Source organism: Gymnogyps californianus, chromosome 2 (genome assembly GCF_018139145.2).
Source record: "Gymnogyps californianus isolate 813 chromosome 2, ASM1813914v2, whole genome shotgun sequence".
NCBI lineage: Eukaryota > Metazoa > Chordata > Aves > Accipitriformes > Cathartidae > Gymnogyps > Gymnogyps californianus.
In genome coordinates this window covers 146821734-146841868 of record NC_059472.1, presented here as the reverse complement: position 1 = coordinate 146841868, position 20135 = coordinate 146821734, and the positions used below count along the sequence as shown (strand labels likewise).

General features: G+C 36.9%; 1 protein-coding gene across 2 annotated transcripts in view; it reads right to left on the bottom strand.

Moving 5' to 3' along the window:
- Positions 1-2701: 2701 nt before the first annotated feature.
- Positions 2702-20135, bottom strand: part of PLXDC2 (plexin domain containing 2) — a 285028-nt gene continuing 267594 nt past the window's right edge. For both annotated transcript variants that reach the window (XM_050892239.1, XM_050892240.1), the window contains 2 exons: positions 18658-18818; positions 2702-5727 (listed from right to left, as the gene is read on the bottom strand). In XM_050892239.1, the coding sequence (XP_050748196.1) occupies positions 5611-5727; positions 18658-18818 (278 nt within the window). In that variant the 3' untranslated portion in view covers positions 2702-5610. The remainder of the gene's footprint in view (positions 5728-18657; positions 18819-20135) is intronic.

The following is a 20135-nucleotide window of genomic DNA, read 5'->3' as shown; positions in this document are numbered from 1 at the left end:
GCCCTCAACTTTTTTCATCTCCATAAAAAATTAAGAAGTCAAGAAACTCTCCTAAGATTTGACAATAAACTGATAGTTAAAAGCTAGCTTTAGGATTACAATATTGTCTAAATCAAGTCAAATCAGCTTACAGACTTGAATATTTTATCAGTGCTCCAACCACAAAGATATTGGCTGCTCTGGATAAAATTAATCTCATTTGTCCCTTTCAGTTTTATGCAAGCTGCACCCTGCTTTGTCATATTTGGCTTCTCATAAAGCACTACTGGCACACTGTTCCACCTCGAAATGCTGCCTGTGGTTCAAGCTTTTTTCCCTGAGGAGTGACATAAACCCTCCATGAGGTGAAATATGGACTCCTGCAGATTTAGACAGAAGCTAGTGGTTCTGGTGACATTTCTGATTTTTAAATGATGGAGCTGGACATGAAGGAAGACCTCATGTGTTCTCATGCAGAGCCACTGGCACAAGGTACTGATGCTCTCAAGTCTGTACGTAAGGTTTCTTGCCCTGCTTCTAGAACATCTGGGAATACTGACACCCCTCCCTTCCTGCATTCTTCCCTTCTCCTCCTCCTACTCCAAAAAACCCCAACCCCCCAAAAACAACACCCAAACCCAACTTACCGTTACATCTGTACAGGAAAGTAGTAGCAGGTATCAGTTCCTGAAGTCTCTGCCTAAAACATGAGAATTAGGGTGAATGCTACATTATCACTCAGTAGCCTTCAATTCTGGAGTTTTTTAGGCTTCAGGCTTCAGGTGGTTCTCTGCAAGAAGGCGCACATGTATAAGGATTCCAATGATCTTACTCTGGACAACAGTCCTTGCTGCTGTTCATTCTCCTCACTGGAAGCAATGAATTCCCCGAGAGCAAAAATGTTGATCTGAGCTGAATTTGTGCTCTATTCCAGTTCTTCTCCTAATGGCTAATACTATGGCTGTAGGCACTATGATTTTGCGCAGGTGAGATACCTTCTAGGTGGTTGCCAAATCTTGTCTTTATACAAAGCTTCATTGCTGATGTCAGAAAATAGTAACATAGCCATTGCTTCAGCCACTGTCTGCACTCCAAGTGAAATTTTCCTTTGATGGTCTGTGAGCTGGAACATGAACCAACATGGGGTAGTCTGCATGCTCTAGTCACCCACCTACTATGTGAAATACTGCCAGCTCATGACAACTGCTTGCAGAGTCTTGTTTAGAGATTCTTTACAAATAAAAAAGATGGATGTTGTAATTTACAGTTTCTTTTGCTTATCCAAGAGATGCTCTAATAGAATATAGAAATATTCTCATGTTTTCCTTGGAAGCCTTATTACTCTTCTGTAAAGAAAATCTCTTCCCTGCTCACTGGCAAACTGGCTCACCACTTCCTTTTCCATTGCTGTCCACATTTGGATGGCAAACTAGTGATTCAACTATACAGCTGGCTCAGATACTTGTGTAGTGAGTTTTATGGTTTGAACTCTGTTGACCAAGGAAAAATAGTGACATTTGCAAAGTCAAATATTCTCTTCAGCTTGTGAAAATTTAATTTGGCTTCCACAGTTTTTCAAAATACAGTGATGTATGATGTTTTTCCCCAGAATTCCATCAAACGTATTATTTATAGAAAATGAACTTGATCTGAAGCCAAATTATAATGGTGCAATGAAGGAGGTTGTTACTTACAAGACATCTATGTCATTTGCAGCAGAAGCTGTTGAGAATGAGGATAGCAATTATAAGAAAAGGAAGAACAGTTTCACATTGGTCTTCTCTGGAAAATTGTCTCCCTTCACAGGAATGCTCAGAACACAAATAAATCAAGGTGTATGTATCCCTCAAGTATAATGATGATGGGTAAGGAATAAAAGTCCATGAAAAAAAAAAAGTCTTCCGAGCAGGGTTGAGCCAGTATGTAACAAAGTGCAACAAAATTTGAGCAAGGACCAGAAAAATACGGAATAGCTGCTTCTTACAAACAGCCTGCATTTTTTACATTCAATGCATCATAGGGTGCACTGAGAAACATAGCAGGCAATTAAATAAAACCACATCATTATATGTATGCACATGGGAGTGAAACTACAATTTCACTTCTTCTGCAGTTCCAGAATTTCTTAATGTCTGAATACAATTTTGCAAATGTAAAGGTCTTTTTTCAACAATCTCTGTGTGCGATACATGTATCTGATTTATTGTTTCATCTTACTGAGATTTAAAGAGCTACTTAGTAATGTGCTTTGAATCCTTGTAGTTCAAATTTTCCATTTTTCTGTGAAACAGGATGAGCCGAAGCATAGCACTGAGAGTGTTAGCTGTTATGGAACGTTTAACACTAAAATGGAAAATAATAAGAAATGATAATTTTGGGAGATCTGGCAATCATTATATGCATTAGATACACACATTTACAGGAAAGTTTAAGAGTTAAAATAACTGTTAGAATAAATGACTCTGTAAGTAAGCATTTAAACAAATGAAATATTCTGAATTACTTTCAAATGAAGGACCAGTGGGAATGCTAGTGAAGCCACTGTTTCAGAGACCTGGATGGAAATTTCTTTATGAATTGTTGAATAATGTTTCAGCTGGATCTCTGAGAGGGGGTTACATGACACTTTTTCAGTCTGGATGAATTAATCTAGTGCTTTATAAAATAATGAGAATGGGATTCTCAGTTAATTTCAATATTTCATCACACCTATAGATTAATATTTGTATAATTTTTAATGTGGCAATTTTAATTATTAAAAAATTAGAAAACCAGATGGAATTTCAAACCAGCAACAGATTACTTAATTAACTCTTGCCTACTGGGATAAATAGAACATACCACAGAATATATCAAAGCAGACACCAATGAGACACTATACATCCATTAGTATGCAGGAAGTTTTCTCTTCAGTTATCAGTTCTTATCAGACATAAGCATATGCCTGTCAGTCTTATTTAATAAACCCAGCAACTCATCATGTTATAATCCATAGCATATAACATCATGGCAAAAATCAAAAGAAGTACACTATGATGTTCCCCATACACCAGTGAAATCTGCCACCAAATTATGAGAGGTGGACAGAGTGGAAAAAATAATTCCTATTATTTTACGAAGGAGTATGAAATTTAAATTAGTTTGCAAATATTAACAGACATCCTTCAGCTGTGCAAGAGGGCCTTAAAACAAAAGTAATCAAAATATTGGATTTTAAAATTGTTGTCATGTTTGTCTAATCTTGTTACAAACATTCTGTTAGCTCTATTGCATGACATGTATTACATACATGGGTAAAAACATGAAAAACGTGAGTGAATCAGCCAAAGTGCAGACCTGTAAACCCTTAATAATGTAAATCTTCTTTACTTATACGAAGTATTCCTTGAACTTATTGCAGTACTGTGTAGATCTTTGTAAATTTCTTGGTATAATTTGCCAAGATGTGCTCTGAAATAAAAATTATTTCAAACAGGATTCCAGCATGCTTCAAATGGAAGCTCTACAATTGCTTCATTTGGCCAATGAACTTGGCTGATGACATCCAAGATTCGTGGAAAAGCTAATGATAAGTATTGCACACCAAATACGTGTCTAAATGATGTGCACTGATACTTTTTTATTTAATAAAAATGAGTGTCACCAGATATATATGTGCATACATTTGGTTATTGCTATCGGAATTAACAGCCTGCAATTTAATCCCAGCCTATTAGAAACAGGGCTCAGCAGACCCACACAAATTGAAATGAATACTTGCCACAGGTTTTTCACCAGGCTTCAAGACAATGTGTTTGTTAGTACCTTCAGATTAATACCAGTTAGGTTTTGAACAGTTTCAATCTCACGCTAGACGATTTAAAACAGATGAAAATAGAAGTGTGTTACACAAAATAAAAGAATACAGAAAATACAGTATTGTATTATTTACTGAACAAAATAACAAGTAAAAATCTTGTTTGTTTTTTTTCTTTTAAAACAGCATTAAGTAATCAAATTTAGACCATACAAGCATCCACAAGAAATGTAAATAACTGTACTATTAAGGTGGTATCTACAACTTTTTTTAACTGCTTGAGATCCGAAACTGCAAATGTTGTATACCTCACTTTAAAATGATTCAAGTGCCTTGTACAGTATGTAAAAAAATTGATAGTCAATAACTACGATGAAATGTACATACAATACCTGAATTTAATATTTTAATAGCTCAGGACCAGATCATCAAAGCATTTAAGTTCCCAATCCTCATGGAAGATCTGGGTCTCAGCGCATATTAACCCCTTCCATGAAAGGAGTAACTGTTTTTGATGGTGTGAATCTATAGTCTTGTCTTTCCCTATACAGGGAGGGAAAGGGTCGATATTAAAGAAAGGGTGGTTCCAATATGCAGAAAGGCTATGGCACTGCAACTACATGAACCACCTTCCCTACACAACATAAAAATATTCTAATATTAAGGATTATTTTACAACCTAGTGGAAATATGCAGTAATGCAATCCATTTCCTTTGTCTGGATGACAAAAATGCAGTCTTAACAGTCACAAGAGCCCGCCTTGTGTTAGCTATAAAAAAAAATATATTTATATATATATTTATGCAACTACTATGTGCATTAAACAAAATCACTGTATGAATCAGCAGAGTTCAATAACACTTGCATCTGAATCTCTGGAAGGGGTGCATTGAAGTCTGTGGTGCTTCTCATAAGGACTCACAATGAAATGGCAAAGGATAGAAACCAATTTGTTTAAAATCTTATTTTTCGTATCACATTGCCTAAGAAATGGTCCATAAGATCTCTGGCAGCTGAAAGGATCTGTTGCCTTTACTTCAGCCTGCTGCTCAGAAATGAAAGATATCCCTTGAAACAAACCTGACAATTTTTAGTGAACATTGAAACAGAAAATCAGCCCAATTTCATTGTGAACTCCCATGAAATAAAATAATTTCACCATTGTGAAAATTCTCTGTTGTCTTCATTTCTTACCAATTTGTATACCATGAGTTGTTTAGAAGGATAGTAATCAGCAATGTACAAGAAACATTGTACTACTCCTGGAAAGCATATACATTGTGACTTGCTCAGTTAGGTGGGTAGGTTAATTTAGAATTGAGAAGTGAGTGTATTTCACATCCACTTATAGAAGTACTGGAAAATTCCTTTTTTTCTTCTTTACCTGCATTGAGATACTTTTCTCAATCACCTGTGAACACTGATCAGTGCTCTTTGCACTGAAAGGGTACAGATTTGTCACTCAGTCTTTGAGATACCAGAGAAGAACACTTGAAGCAAAGGGCAATACCCTTGTGCACCAAAGCTTTATTATATTTTTGATTACTGTGCATCCCCCTACCTAAAGCCAGTAACATGGCACTTGTGCCATAGTTCTGATACCGTAGGTGTCCACTGACAAGTGTTCTGCATGAACCATTGTGTCTCAGTCCACTAACAAAAACTACTGTGCAGTGGTAATCTGGTATCTTAGATAGTTTTTCTTCTTGGACAAAGCTTATCCAAAATCTTCTTTCTATCAGGCTACAGCAGCTTAGGGCTCCTTTTCTTTAAAGAGAGGCAAAGTAAATGTCTTACACCTGTAGGCCAGTACTGGTGTTCTGTCCTAGAAATTTTAGCACTGCTCTGATACGATGAACCCTTCTTTTTCTCCAACTGGTTCCACTTCAGCATAGGCAGGATGTCCAGATCCTCTTCTGAATTTCATTGCCGGCCATCTGCTTGGACGTCGCTGTAACAGCAACAACAAGAAAATGAATTTTCAGAATATGAAGGATACAACAATAAATTATTAATAAAAAACTTTAACAAGGCCTTGTAATTTTGGTCTCTCATACTAAAGTCCAGTCTGTGTAGCTGTTACAGGAATGGAGAAGCACAGTTCAGCAGCAGCAAAAGTCAGAGGAATTAATCCCTCTTTCTAAATTTGTGGGTGATGGCTCTTCTCAAAGACCTAAATAATTACCACTAGTCTTAGCAATAAAGAGGATGAAATAGCTCCTGTCTAAAACTGTTGATCAGTGGATCTGTGAATTTTGTCATATAAAGAACTGCTGATCCACCACCCCATAAAGGATCTGTCCACTGCTTTTACTTCCTAGTTCTGCATAGGAGTTTGCTAACATACTCTACTCCATGGGAGAATGTGTAGCAGAGTCGACAGAAACTGTACTTTAAAAAATTATTTAGGACAAAATTCTGGCATGCTTATGCAGGACTGCCAAAATAATGACTTTCTATTTCAAGTGCCATAATTTCTACTTGAGTAGTTTACTTTGATGGTTCAAATAGAAGCAACTTTGTCATTTAAACTCTTATGACTTTTGGATAGAAGAGTCTTAAGAAGTCCTAACCAATTTTCATTAGGATCTTTGGTGCCTGCTTTAAGAACAGGTAATAAACAGAGAAAAGAAATAAATCTTTTCTAGGGCAGATAAAACAATTCCTATATGATTATGATGCCTCTGGGAAGGAAAAGTGTGTTAAAAATCCTGTATTTTCAAACTAATTAATGTCTGGGAAGGCTCAGACTTTGGGTGACCAAGCTGAGATTCTGTCAAAGGGAATAGTTTTCAGGAAAGTAGGGGTACTCCTTAAAGTTGGTTAGCAGAAAAAGCTCTCCTAAAATGATAATTCCCTATTGAAAATTTTATCTGCCAAATATGCTGATACATATTTCTTCTTCTTTACTGACAACAGTTACAATCTGCTTGGAAGGAGAGCTAGAAGATATAGCAACCTATATAGAAACATTGCAGGAAAACAAGAGGAGAAACAATGAAGGTAAGTTACAGCCTATATTTTCATTGACAGTTCAAAATCTAAACAATTGTACTTTATGATCTTTCTTCCGAAAACAAACATTGCATTTGATTTTCTGTGCCCATAATACCCAATTTTGATTGCCTTTCCATCACTGACAATATTTCATGCTGCTGAGGGGTGGCGTTGGGGACCACAGAACAGCCACAGCCATGACATTGTGCTGGGCCTCATGGTGCTGTTGGGCAGCAGCCACTAAAGAAATCTCGGGGGACCACTGAATCTTGTTACCAACAAACCACACAGCTGTCTGCGGGTACAGCACAAAGTCTTCCTCAGTGATCACCGTTAGGAAGATACAATATAAAAGCAACTGGTTCCTTTTCCTCCCATTGAAGGATCAGGTTACATTTGAGGCATTCAGAGTTAAATTCTGTTTGGCAGGTAATTTAAAATCCCAGGCCTTTCAATGCAGCACCTTCCTACAAAGCAGGAAGGTAGGACACTGTCCTCCTTAATGGATGTCTTTTCCTAATAAGAAAACTTAGTCTATTCAAACTTTGGAGGCTTTTTTCTACCTAAGCTTGATTCAGCATGGTTTTAAAATTAAGAAGGAGATTTTGGTTACTGCTAAAGAAAAAGGGTCATATTTTGTTCTCAGACTCACTAAAGTAAATCAGGGTAAATCAAATTCAATTAAAGGTAAAGGTCTTATTCCAGATTTACACTGGTATAAATGAGAAAAGAATTTGACCGAGAGGTCTCTAATGAAAAAAGAAAATGAAAAACTATTGGAAAACTAGTTGGAAAAAATAATTAGAAACAGTCTCAAATAGCAACATATAAGGATGAGCTGAGTTTTAATCTATTAAGTTGCTTCCTAGTTTCATTTTAAGATGTACTCATGATTAGTTACTACTTCCTTGTTATGTTGCTGTTAGAAACTAAATCTACCATTTTGGGCTACTCTTTTTAATTGGCCTTTCCAGATGATGAAATATGGAACAGATGTGTATCAGTTCTAATGATACAATGCCATACAACATAAACATCAGCTGTCGTTCCAGAAATAAACCAACGGTTTCGAAGGTCATCTCCAAATATTACAGTTACAGCTTTCTGTGGTTTCTCTTCATGCCCGAGGTGAGATTTTCCATTCTTAGTGATAGTCTGTTTAATTTCAACTTTTTTGTGTGCATGTGGGTAATGTAAGTGGTTGCCAGTCTTAAAAGAGAGCACTGACAAGCTATCAATTCATTGACTTGTGTATTGACCCCCAAAAAGCTGTAGAGATATTACAGTTTTAACTGATAAAATCAAAAGTAACTTAACTGATATTAGGAGATACAAAGCTTCTTGAGCTACTGAAGCAGCTCAGGAAATGCCCAATGCATTATTCCCCTTCATTCTCTGCGAAGCAGAGTAATAAGAAGATACAAATAACCCTACCCCCCCCCCCCCAAAAAAAAAAAACAAACAACAAAACCCCAACAAACCAAATGCTAAACCCAAACCAAACCACACAGGCAGAAAGCAAGCTGGGTGTTTTAACTAATTCCTTAGTTTTGTCATCCAATTTAACAGGAAAAAAACATGTTTCTTCCTCTGGAATTAGAACTCTTAGAGGAAATCCTCTGAGCTGTGGCTGAAGAGTTGTAACTCCTGCTTGCTTTCAGTGTATTACAAAGTGGGAAAACAGGACTAGGACTTTTTTCATGGGACTGAAGCTTACTTGGGTTCATTATTTTAAGCAAATAAGTTGAGGGAAAAGCACTTGTGACCTTACATGACCAGGATGCAGAAAATACATGTCAGGATGCAGAAGGATAGTTTATGATACACATTAAAAAAAAGTTAGTTCCTATTGAAGATCAATAAGATAAAATTTAAGAAACTAGCAGTTGGATAATCTGTGGAAGGTGAGATCTACCTTTCATGTTTCTTACATTATGCCTGTCTACACCATTGTTGGTGGCTGTGCAGTGTATTTGACTTCGTACAGCAATACTAAGCCTAGAATAAGTGTCTTTACGTAAATCTTGCAGTAGAGGCAGAATGGATACTATTTGTCTTACTTCTGAGAAGAAAAAGGAGGGGATTCCACCTATGAATACTAAAGGGTGGAGACTGGAGTATTTTCTCACTGTTGTTGCATGGAAAGGTCTCCAAGTGTATTCTTGTCGTTGACCGGTTTCTTCTTTTGACATCTTTCAATATGAGGGAATTTTGAGCCTTATAGGGCCTCTTTTATCCATCAAAATGGTATGATCTCATTAAGACTTGTTAAAAAAGAAGGGTTTGATACATATCTGAGTGCACTTAATTGAATATGGTATAAATAAAACTCAGTTGGTATGATCTGAACATGGTTTCCAGTGCTACAGGCTATGATTTTTTTTTGAAGTTTCTAGCTTTAGACCATCTTATTTCCTGCTGAACAGTAACTTTTTTATGCAAAAGAGAAAAAAGTGGCTCAAGTTGAAAACTGCAGGAGAGTTCCAGATAGATCAGTGCTTTCTGTATGTGTTTGACTGTATTGGTAGAATTTTACACAGAAATTTCTAGTAAACTTGATCATGTTGAAAGGGAGGAAAGGGAAAAGGACCCATCAGGTTTTATGTTACGGGCCTCTATTAACCATCCAGAGATCATTTAAAGTGAAGCCATGTATTTTCTACTGTCAACAAGGCTCCTACCTATTATGAGCTGCCAGATCACCAGTGAGGCAACTATAAAATAAGAATGGAACAGTCTGCTACAATTTAGTAAAGAGGTAAAATTCAGTAAGAATTATGCATTTCTACACTGACTTACAGACTAGAAACCAATCAGTGTCAAATTAATATTATCTTGAAAACAAAGGAAGTGATCAATTCAGACTTCCAGTGAAGAAGCTAGTACAAAACCAATTCAAGATTTTTAAATGGATTTTAAAAATATTTGAAAAGAATAAACTGAGCACACATAAATAAGAAATGAAATCTACTTTGTACATGCCATAGGAAAATAAATTGTAAGGGATAAATAATATACAAGATCAATTACAGGAGGACAGACAGTTGTATAAAGTTGTATTGAATACCATCAAAGTGGTATTTGAAGATTGATGCCCTGCTCCTGAGAGATTCTGGTGCTGACATTATACACTATCTCAAAAATTTATGCCAGTTAACACTTTTCACCTGAGATGGTAATTCATTAAAAGCAATTGTAATAATGTATATTTTGTTAGCTGCAGTAATTCTAAGCTTTTACATTTCCTTTCATGCATCTGCATGAAGATAAGTTTCTGTCAGTAATGGACAGAAGGAACTTGGCGACACACATTACATATTTGATATTCTTACATCTTATTCTCTATTATCTCCATCCTATCCTCATCCTATCCTTTATTCAGTACAAAAAAAAAGGAATGAGCATGATTCTGCACAGATCTGCAATGTCAGACGAGCAGTGAAGGGAAAACATAATGAAAAATCTGCCTCTCTGTCATCTCTCCAACCCTGCCACACACACACACTCTGTTCTGAAATTTTTCTAAAAGATTATCAAAAGTTCCTTTGTATATTTCAACCAGCATAAAATCCCAGAGTGCTTGTGCATGGATCAACTCTTCATTCCTACTCAGCAGTAAACTTGAACAGCGGATTTCACCAAGACGCACACATTCTCTTTCTAAACTGAGTTTACATGAGTATAAATACTTGAATTAGCATGAGAAGGTCAATCTTCCAACGTCTTGAAAGACTCTCCAGAGCTCCCTAGCAAACTTGATTTTCTACTGAACTACACAAAAGCTGAAGTTATTGAATACTTTTTAGGCTGAATGCTCTGATGCAACTTTGTCTTCTCTATTGATTATTTTCCTGTATTTCAAATCTTTCAAACTTTCAGAGGACTGTTTCACTGTTTCTACTGAAGGCTGCATCTTACATTTCCATTGATGTCAAGTTCTTTGTCTAATTCAAGGGCATAAAGACATTTAAATCTACTTTAAAGCTGTATTCTTTAACCACACTTTGCCAACGAGGCCTATTTAACACTCTTAACTGGAAATATGTAAATACAGAGCTATACAAATTCTGGATCAATAGCCAACCCTCCCCCCCCAGTTGTGATGATTTACTCAAACAGATTAAGAAAAGGGGAAAAAACTATAGTAAGGTCTATTACTAAATGACCATATATTAACCTGATACCATCAAGACCCATTAGTCTAAGTACACTTGTCCACTGTTAATCTATCTCAGTAGCCAGGCCTTCTGAAAGATCTTTCTGTTACCAATTACCTTGCCCATAACATGTATTTTTGTGCTCAAAGTTACCTGAAATATTGCTTAGGCAGTTGTAATTTGTGCATCAGTCTTTAATCTCTTCTAGAAACACCCCATTTATTTGGCAAATCACAGTCTTCTGACTGTGGTCAGAAGGACGGGGCTTCAAATACCTGAAACTGTACTTCTGATATGTATTTCCAGGAATAAGAAAAGATCAATTGCCTGACACCATGTTAATCTAATGTTTTGAAGAAACTGTTCTGAAATAAAGATTGCTTCAGACTTAAGATTCAGTAGGATCATTTACCAGCTTCATTTATTTTTCTTTTTGATAGAAGTGCTTGTTCAAAGTACCTCTTTGTGATTTAAATCACTTCTTGTTATAACAGTGTTTCTACAGTCTTAGGTTCATCTAAGTAGCCGGCTGCTGACGGATGAGAAACAGAATGCCTCCTTCCTCCCCACCTTTGACTTTTATTGTCAGTGTTGATTATTTATTTTAGTGCTTCTCCCTTGTGGCCGATTTAGGTTCCCCTTGCTGAACTGCTGGTTCCTGCTGAGCTGGATAAGCTTTGGAAAAAATAACTTTACTATCAGTACAAGGCAATGACAGCGAGATCAATGACAATACCCCAAATGCCAGGACAGTGCAGGACTTTGAAATAAGAGAAAAATGATACTTGTTCTCTTCTTTTTAATCATCATCTTCGTGAAACACAATTCAGCCTGAACTTCTGGACAAAAACATATTGATGACAATGTCAAGCCTTTTTCAAACTGAAAGCATAATCCTCTGTAAAATGTATATATATAATAAAAACAGTGGGCCATATCCCAGAAGAAATCAGCAGAGCTGTGTGAGCTTCATCACCTGTCTAAGCCAGCTGACGATCTGACTCTTTTTTTAAAATTCCTTCTTTCTTTTTTACTGTGTCTCCTATTTACTTCTCATTTGTTTGAAGACATACACTGCATTTGTGACATTAATGAAGAAATCTGGAAATGGTGCTTGGAGAACAAGGCTGGTTGTTAAATGCTGGCTCTTATTTGTGAAGTGCTGCTATGAGCAGAGATGTATAACAGTGAGCCAGAAATGCCCATTAATTCCCTGAGCTCTGAAACACCAAGAACTGTCTCCAGCTTTTTTGACTATTTTCTCCTTTTATTTCCTTCCTCTAAGCAGACGGGGGATGAGCAGAAGGTCAAAATCTGAAGGAAATCTACTGCTAGATCTGCGTGCCAGTGAATGTTTCCAGATACTGAAACACAATCCCCTGTACAGCTCAATCATTAGAAAAATACCCAACAATTAGTGCTTTCTCAGACCACCCCAGCTAGGGCTCAGGATTCAGGAATCATCCTCAGTCCATGCTAATAGTCTGCATGCTGTCACCTTACTATGAGACTGACAGAGTTAAACGACGGGAATGCAGATCCTTCCACGCTGTTTGGTCTTTTTGCTAAAAAACAGTCCCAGACTTATTTAATTTACTAGCAAAGACATAATTTAAGTTAAATCAGGAAAAGTTGAGATGCATCCCCCAGGCTCTGATCACGCACTATTATTTTATTTGCTGAAGATCTGCAGCTGCTCATTCCTTCCTCCCTCTCTTTCTCCCCAAGGTCACTCCCTGGCTGCATAGCACCAGTTCAACTCTCTGTGTGGCCATTTGAAAAAACAGATTTGTGAAATTATCCAGCTTAAACATCCAAAATGAAGTAAACCAAACAACTAGAAAGGACATAGGTATGTGCATGTGTGTGTGTAAATGTACATGTATGTTTCTAAGCAGCTGAATCAGCACAATAAAGCTCTGGAAAACCTCCAAGGAGGGTGGGAACATGAAGGCAAAGGCTGTGACCTTTAAAATGGGATTTTAACTCAAAGGAATGATAATTTGTGACCACAAACACCCACACTGCTCTTCCATGTGTGACATATTAACTACTATTAAGACATACACAGCCACTATTAAGAAATACGTAGGCTCTGAATCCACTTACAGCTTCAGAGTCTACATGGTTTTGTACCTATAAGCTGAATACAAGAGAAAAGCTCTTTGCCTGAGGTTAAGATGGTCCCAATTTGCAATGTTAGTTTAGACTCCTTAAAATCTCCTACTCGCAGAGAACTGCCACAGAATAATTTTAGTCTGCTGTTGTTGAGCCTTACATAAACAAGTTTGGCAACGGTATCACTGTGTCCAGCTGGGAAAAGACATTGCAACGTCTGACTCCCTGCCTCCATCTTGGCCGGCAATTTCTCTGCTGTCTTCTCAGCTGAGGCCACATCATGTTGCCTTTGTTCCCCAAAGGCAGAGCACTGGGACGACAGCTGAGGTAAGTTTCAAACATTAAAAGGACTTTGGACCAACATGCAAGTAAGAAAGGTAAGAAAAACACAAAAAAAGCATGCACATGAAAACTTCTTGTGTCATGTGCAACCCTTCTGTCCACAGATAACTGGGTGCAAACAGGGAAAAGACATCTGAGTAAAAGACAGTCTGCCTTATACCTTGCTTTTTGATTTGCTAAATGTTCCCTGGATTTTAATTGCTCTCAGTGCCAAAGTTCACACACAAATGCAAATCAATAAAGGTTAAAAATATAAGAAAAAGAGAACATGAAGAAAAAGAAGGGAAGAAGTAAAATCTAAAATACTGCTAAAGGTGCTGTTTGGCCCACAACTCAATGAAATCTGAGCAAGTCCATCTGACTCAGCTGGGAATTTCTTTACCCCCATTTACATTCAGCTCCAGATATCTGTATCACTTTTGTTATGATCTGTATCACAGGCATGCAGTGCGCTACAATCGGGGCATCATGCTTGGCTTCTTGGCCACAAAACCTGAAATCCTGAACGCAAATATACTACATAGGATAGTGCATAAATTAATCACTTTTTAATAGTGGTATAGCTAGTGTGCAGCTATATATGTTATAGCTAGATTTCTGACATAAGTTGACAAAGACATGAAAAGCACTATTTGACATGTATGCTACTTTTCAAAAATCAGTGCAAATAAGTTCAAAGTATACTCAAGAGACACGGGATTCCTCAAGGTAAGAGTGGGTATGTAACTTGATTCAAAAGCGGAAATTATTGGCAACAAAATCAAATTCAAGGGAGAGAAAATACAACAGGGATAACCATAAATAAATGGAAAACCAAAAAATACAGTATGTCTTCTGTCACTCTGCAAGCTAATCTTTAGTCAACATTTACTCTCAGCTTTTAGAAAGAGCCTGCATTCATTGGAACTTTGACTGAAACTTCCTCAACGTTAAAAGCTGATAATTCATTCTGTCTTTAGATCACCAGAGAAGTGTCCAACTTAATGAAACACATGTTGAATAGTGTGGGGGCTGAAAGGAACAGGAAAACATAGCATTTTGATTTGAATCTTCTACACACTTAACAAAAAGGGAAACGTTTTTGAAAAAGTATTGAACTATTTGGATGGTATTCCTTTAAAATGATACACTTTCATGGGCAAATTGAATAACATTGGCATTCAAGACTTCTCAAGCTGTTTGTTCAAAACAGCTATTTTTGTTCCAGGTGGGGCTGCACATATGCATTGTGCTCAACAGCTATGAACAAAACCACTAGAGGAAATGTTTTCTTCAGACTTTAGGGGTAAAAAAAATCATGGAATAATGTTAGTTAATATTATAATATATAGAATAAGAATATAGAATAAGACAGCAGTTGCTTTTGGAACAAATGGCATTTTTCTTGGCTTTTGTATATCGCTTATTTAAACCAACTAGTGCACTTAGGATATCATTTAATGGTGCTCAGAGGTGTCACAAGGGATTACATTTATCAGTGCAAAGTTAAACAGTGCCGTCAAAGTGTGGGTGTATTCATCCTTATCTGGGGGAGCTTGCTACATGACAAACATGAGGGGCATCATGAGTGGGATTCGAGATGAGCTATGTGAAAACCTGACTGAGGTGGTAAGTGAATATTGGGCGGTATCTTCAGAGAACACAAGGGAGAAAGAGACTTAAAGCCTTAGATATGGGATCAGTTTATTATACTTTTCTTTATTCAGTAACCAGTCATGAATATAAACCAAATCAACTCAAAATTCCTTACATAGCCTTTAACCTAAAAAACTCAACAAAATCTGACTGAAAACAATGCTTTACCTACGATACCGTGGCAGCATCCTAGAATCTTAGATGTAAAAAGAAGTTTCTCTATTAGTTGTCTTACAGTTTTGAATGAATGGTATGTTTAATGTCAATATGATGCCTCTATAAAGTAGGTTCTTTAAAAGTAAACACAAATGGGGCAGGACCCGTTCTTTATTTTGCCCAGACTTAGATTAATATTAATTACTGATGATAAACTGATGCAGATCTGGATTTGGTGAGGAGTTGATGGCAGACTACAGTGTACTAGTAATTTTTTAGACAACTGCATGAGGGAGCTGCCTGTCCATCTGTCACATCTTGTTTTAACTGTGCAACTTGCTTTATTAATCAAGAGACTCATACAAAACAATACTATTTTCTGCAATATTTATGTGCTTGTTCTCATTTCATGACCAAGCCTGTGGCAATCCTCTTGAGCTCTTTCTCCAGAATGGGAACATCAGATCCACATTTCATTCATTCCCCATTAATAATGTAGCTTGTCTGCTGTGGTATGTGGGATAACATGTTGTATGTAACAGCTTACTCAAATATTTTTCAATTGCAAAAATACAATAAGGAATGCTTTTTTTGTAACAGTGACTTATTTATACCAGTGTCATGGTTTAACCCCAGTCAGCAGCCAAGCACCACACAGCCGCTTCCCCCTCCCCCCTCACAGTGGGGTGGGGAGGAGGAAAGGAAAAAAAGTAAAACTCGTGGGTTGACATAAGAACAGTTTAATAACTAAAGTAAAAATGAAATACACTACTAAGAATAATAATAATTGTAATGAAAAGAAAAAAAAAAAAAAAAAAGAAATAACACCCAAGAAAAGACAAGTAATGCACAAGGCAATTGCTCACCACCCACTGACCGATGCCAGAGCAGTGATCCGTGCCTCCCGGCCAACTCCCCCCTGTTTATATACTGGGCATGACGTTCCATGGTATGGAATACCCCTTTGGCTAGTTCGGGTCAGCTGCCCCGGCTCTGCTCCCTCCCAGCTTCTTGCACACCTGCTTGCTGGCAGAGCACGGGAAACTGAAAAGTCCTTGGCTTAAGATAAGCGCTACTTAGCAACAACTAAAACATCAGTGTGTTATCAACATTATTCTCACACTAAATCCAAAACACAGCACTGTACCAGCTACTAAGAAAAGAGTTAACTCTATCCCAGCCGAAACCAGGACAACCAGTTATGCCTCATTATTTTTTTGTACTTCAGTTTCAAAATGCAAGTCTGAGAAGATACATTCTCCTTTGTACTGGAAACATGTACATCCTATGGATCAGATGAATATAAAAATAATATATTCTACTCTTTATTTCTTGAATTGGTCAAATTATTTTTTTTCCTTTGGAAATTAAAAAATTAAACTTCTTAAAAGAAATTTCATTTCCAGACTGGATTACCTTATTCTGTTCTTCTATGCTTATGATACCAACAATGGCTTTAAACTTTTAGAATTTGTGTAAATATTCTGAAATACAGAGTAGTCCCTTTCTCCACCCCTTGTGGTTTTACCACCGCATCAGTGGTTTTACCACTCACAGGCAAAGGCCACCCCTTCATGGCTAGAACTTTTTATGTTTCTTGCTAAATGGCTGATTCTTCAAAAGTGTCACAATTTTCCTAGTAACCAAAAAAGGATGTAGTTTATACCACATTTTGCATAAATTTGATTTTGACTGATTTACTTCCTCCTGTCCTTATTCAATTATTTCTCCTTTATTTTAAACAGAAAATTATGTTTTTCTATTTTTTCTAAAAGCTTACATTGCTTGCTAAAAGACATTTTAGCTTTGACTGCATAGATTGATTAATGCCACCTAAAAATTAAATTCAGTGGAATGGGTTTAACAAAACTGATTAAGGCACCACTGTTTGCATTATGAGTATGATATCAATGAACAAAATACATTAACATGCCATTACTACACTGAGAACAAAAATAAATAAATAAATGTGTGTTTTAATTTGGCATTCTTCTCTCCTTCTTAAAAAATAGTGTTGCCATTTACTTAGCCTTTCCAGTCACATCATAAGAGATAAGAAACTTGTTTTTACTAGAGTGAAAGAATAGCAATTCAATCTGTGTGTGAAAAAAAGAAAGGGACAAATCCTTCTCTTTTGTACAAGGACTTCAGTGGAGTTTTGTTTGTCTACATCAATAGAGAACTGGCTTGAAATGTTGCATAGACATGAAAGAAAACTATTGATTTTATTACGCGGATGCTGTTCCCCGATCGTTAACACAGTTACATCTCTTGAGCCTGGAATACTGATTAACAATTCATTTTGATTTCTGTCACTACTGTTGCATCTAAGCAGTATATTTATTGTAATATGATTTTAAAGATGAATCATTCTGTTCATGTTCATGTCTCGCTTCAATTCACACTGCTGTCACTAAGAATGAATGTCTATATCTTCCTGGTCCAAGCTTTTACCTAAGCAATCCCTAGATACGTCCCTAGTGACACTTCCAGTGGTTCTGTGTCTTCACTATTGCCCATTAGAAAGTGTCCAGGCTCTTAAAAGTAATGGAGTACTGCAAGTATGGGTTATGAACAGTCAGTGTTTTCTTTCATGTTTAGCAACTCTATACTTATCATAAGGTAGAAGAACATTGCTGAGTTGAAAAAAACACAAGTAGGTGTAGGTATTCATAGTTTTTTGTAGAATCAAACACCTATGGAAAATGTTCCTTTCTCATATTGTCATGTACGGTGGAGTTGAGCTGAATAAATGTCAGCATCTGCAATGTAGATGTCTGCACCTAAGGTAGCTATCTGTATTTGAGGGAGAAAAATGGTAATTTATCTAATCCTAAAGGAGATGTCTCAAATAGGTCAGATGAATCATGGTCTAAAAGAGTCTGCTTCTCTCTACACTAACAAAAAGAACAAAGGGAGATGATATTAGATTTAGATGCTAAAATTAGGTGAAAAGAATCTTTCCCACACTCTGAGGCAAAGTGTTAAAAGATTTCTACAAATCAATGTATGGAACAGCTAACACAGTTTTCCAGCTAAAAACTTACTTTAAGTCAGCTCTTCTGGAGAATTAAGAATGCATAAATTTTATTTTTCCACAGGAAAATAATAGAAAAAAAATATACGTCCCAAAATAAAATGCCAGTGCACATGATAGCTAATGGAAAAATGCTATTGTGAGGAAAATGAAGGACAGGAAAGAGAGGTGGAGTGGTATCTGAGATACATCTTTTAGATATACGTCCTGTGTAAAAACCAATAAAAGTAATAGCAATGGTAGTTAAAGAAGAAGCTGAGTGACAAACATGCTAAGAACCAAACAGCATCACCTGCTAGGAGAGGTCCATTTCTTCAAAGCTTACACTACGAACACAAGAATACTTTCTAGTTTTAGTTAAGAAAGTTCTGTTCTGGAGACCCCAATTATCCTAGCCAAGTGACAGGACTAGTGACACAACATGTTACTTCTGCCTTACCTCTATAAAGAAGAGACTAGCTGCTGACGTTGGGTGATGATACATATAGACGGTCACGAGGATGGCTGCAGCCACAATGAGGACCAGGACTAGAATACCGACAATTAAGCCGGCATGAAGCGTTCCACCTTTCTTCTCCGCCGCACTGTCGTCTGTGGAAGCTGCACAAATGGCACACTTATTAGCACAGTAACTTATGTCTCATCCATTCCATTTCACAGATGGCAATTTAGCATTTGCTTTTTCTGTGTTACATGTTTCTCATTTTCCACAGACCAAACTGGAAAAAGATGTTAGTTGTCACTTTCCCACAACTGAATACTCTCATAATCTTAATGAACAGACATTTCCAAATGTTTTACTAATTCTAACTCAATAAACAAAATTAATATCCTTTCTTTTGAATGCAATTTGGACATTCTGAAGTTCCTAATTACCTTCATAATGAATTTTGCTTTGATTTTCTCATAAAACTATCGCAGTTGCCCTACAGACAAAAAGTGCTAATTGAATACATTTTGAATATTGTATTTCTTTTTTTTAAAGGTTCAAGTTGAGACATGCCACAAACCCTTGTGAGGTCTAGCTAATAAACACATTCTGAAAGCCTGATTCATTAGCTTAGAGAGGGGTTTTGAACCACCCTGTGCAACTGAATCAGACAGCCAAAAGTGTAACAGGTGGATGCTAAATGACCCTGCAATATTCTAATCTTGGTCTGAATGGAACACTCATCATACCAAAGTATTACAGAAGACCATCCATTTACTAAACTTGATACCAAGAAGCTGCTCATGCTATGCTTCCGTCAGGAGAAAAGAGGGCTCACTCTGTCACACAAGCAACTTGTCAGCAGGGCTTCCAAATAAGTGACTGAAAGTCTTTTAACAACACTGTAACCTTTGTGGAAAAAGCCTCTCAATAAATTAGCCAACATCTGTAGAACTGCTTGTGCTCACGTGTGATTTCTACTTTGGACAACCTGGAATATCACAGCAAGTACAAACATGGTGATAAGCAATGATTCTTCAGCATCCTCTTGCATAAAAGAAGAAGTGCTGTTCTACCCACTACTGCAGGCAAAAGAGTGATTCAGAAGCCCCAGGTTTAACAAACACCAGAAGAGCACTGGTCATTTGGCTTCACAATCTTACATCATTCTCCTAATATTCCCACTGTTTTCTGCCTTTCTGGTAATCCTTCAAATCACCTCCATGCCTTACTCCATATAACACCTGTCTCTGGTCTTTCTTATGAGAAATTTTCTTTCAATTCCACTTTTAAATTTCCTCTCACCATGCTTGTTTGCCAAGATGACTATAATGAAAATTGTTGATTTCTGCAGTCATCCTTTTTGTTGTGCCATCCCCCTGAACTATTTGTTTGGTTGTCTTAGAGTGTCTGTGAGGTCAGGGACTGTCCCTTTTATCTGTTCTTGGAGAACAGCTATTGAGTTATCGGTACCACTTCAAACAAGT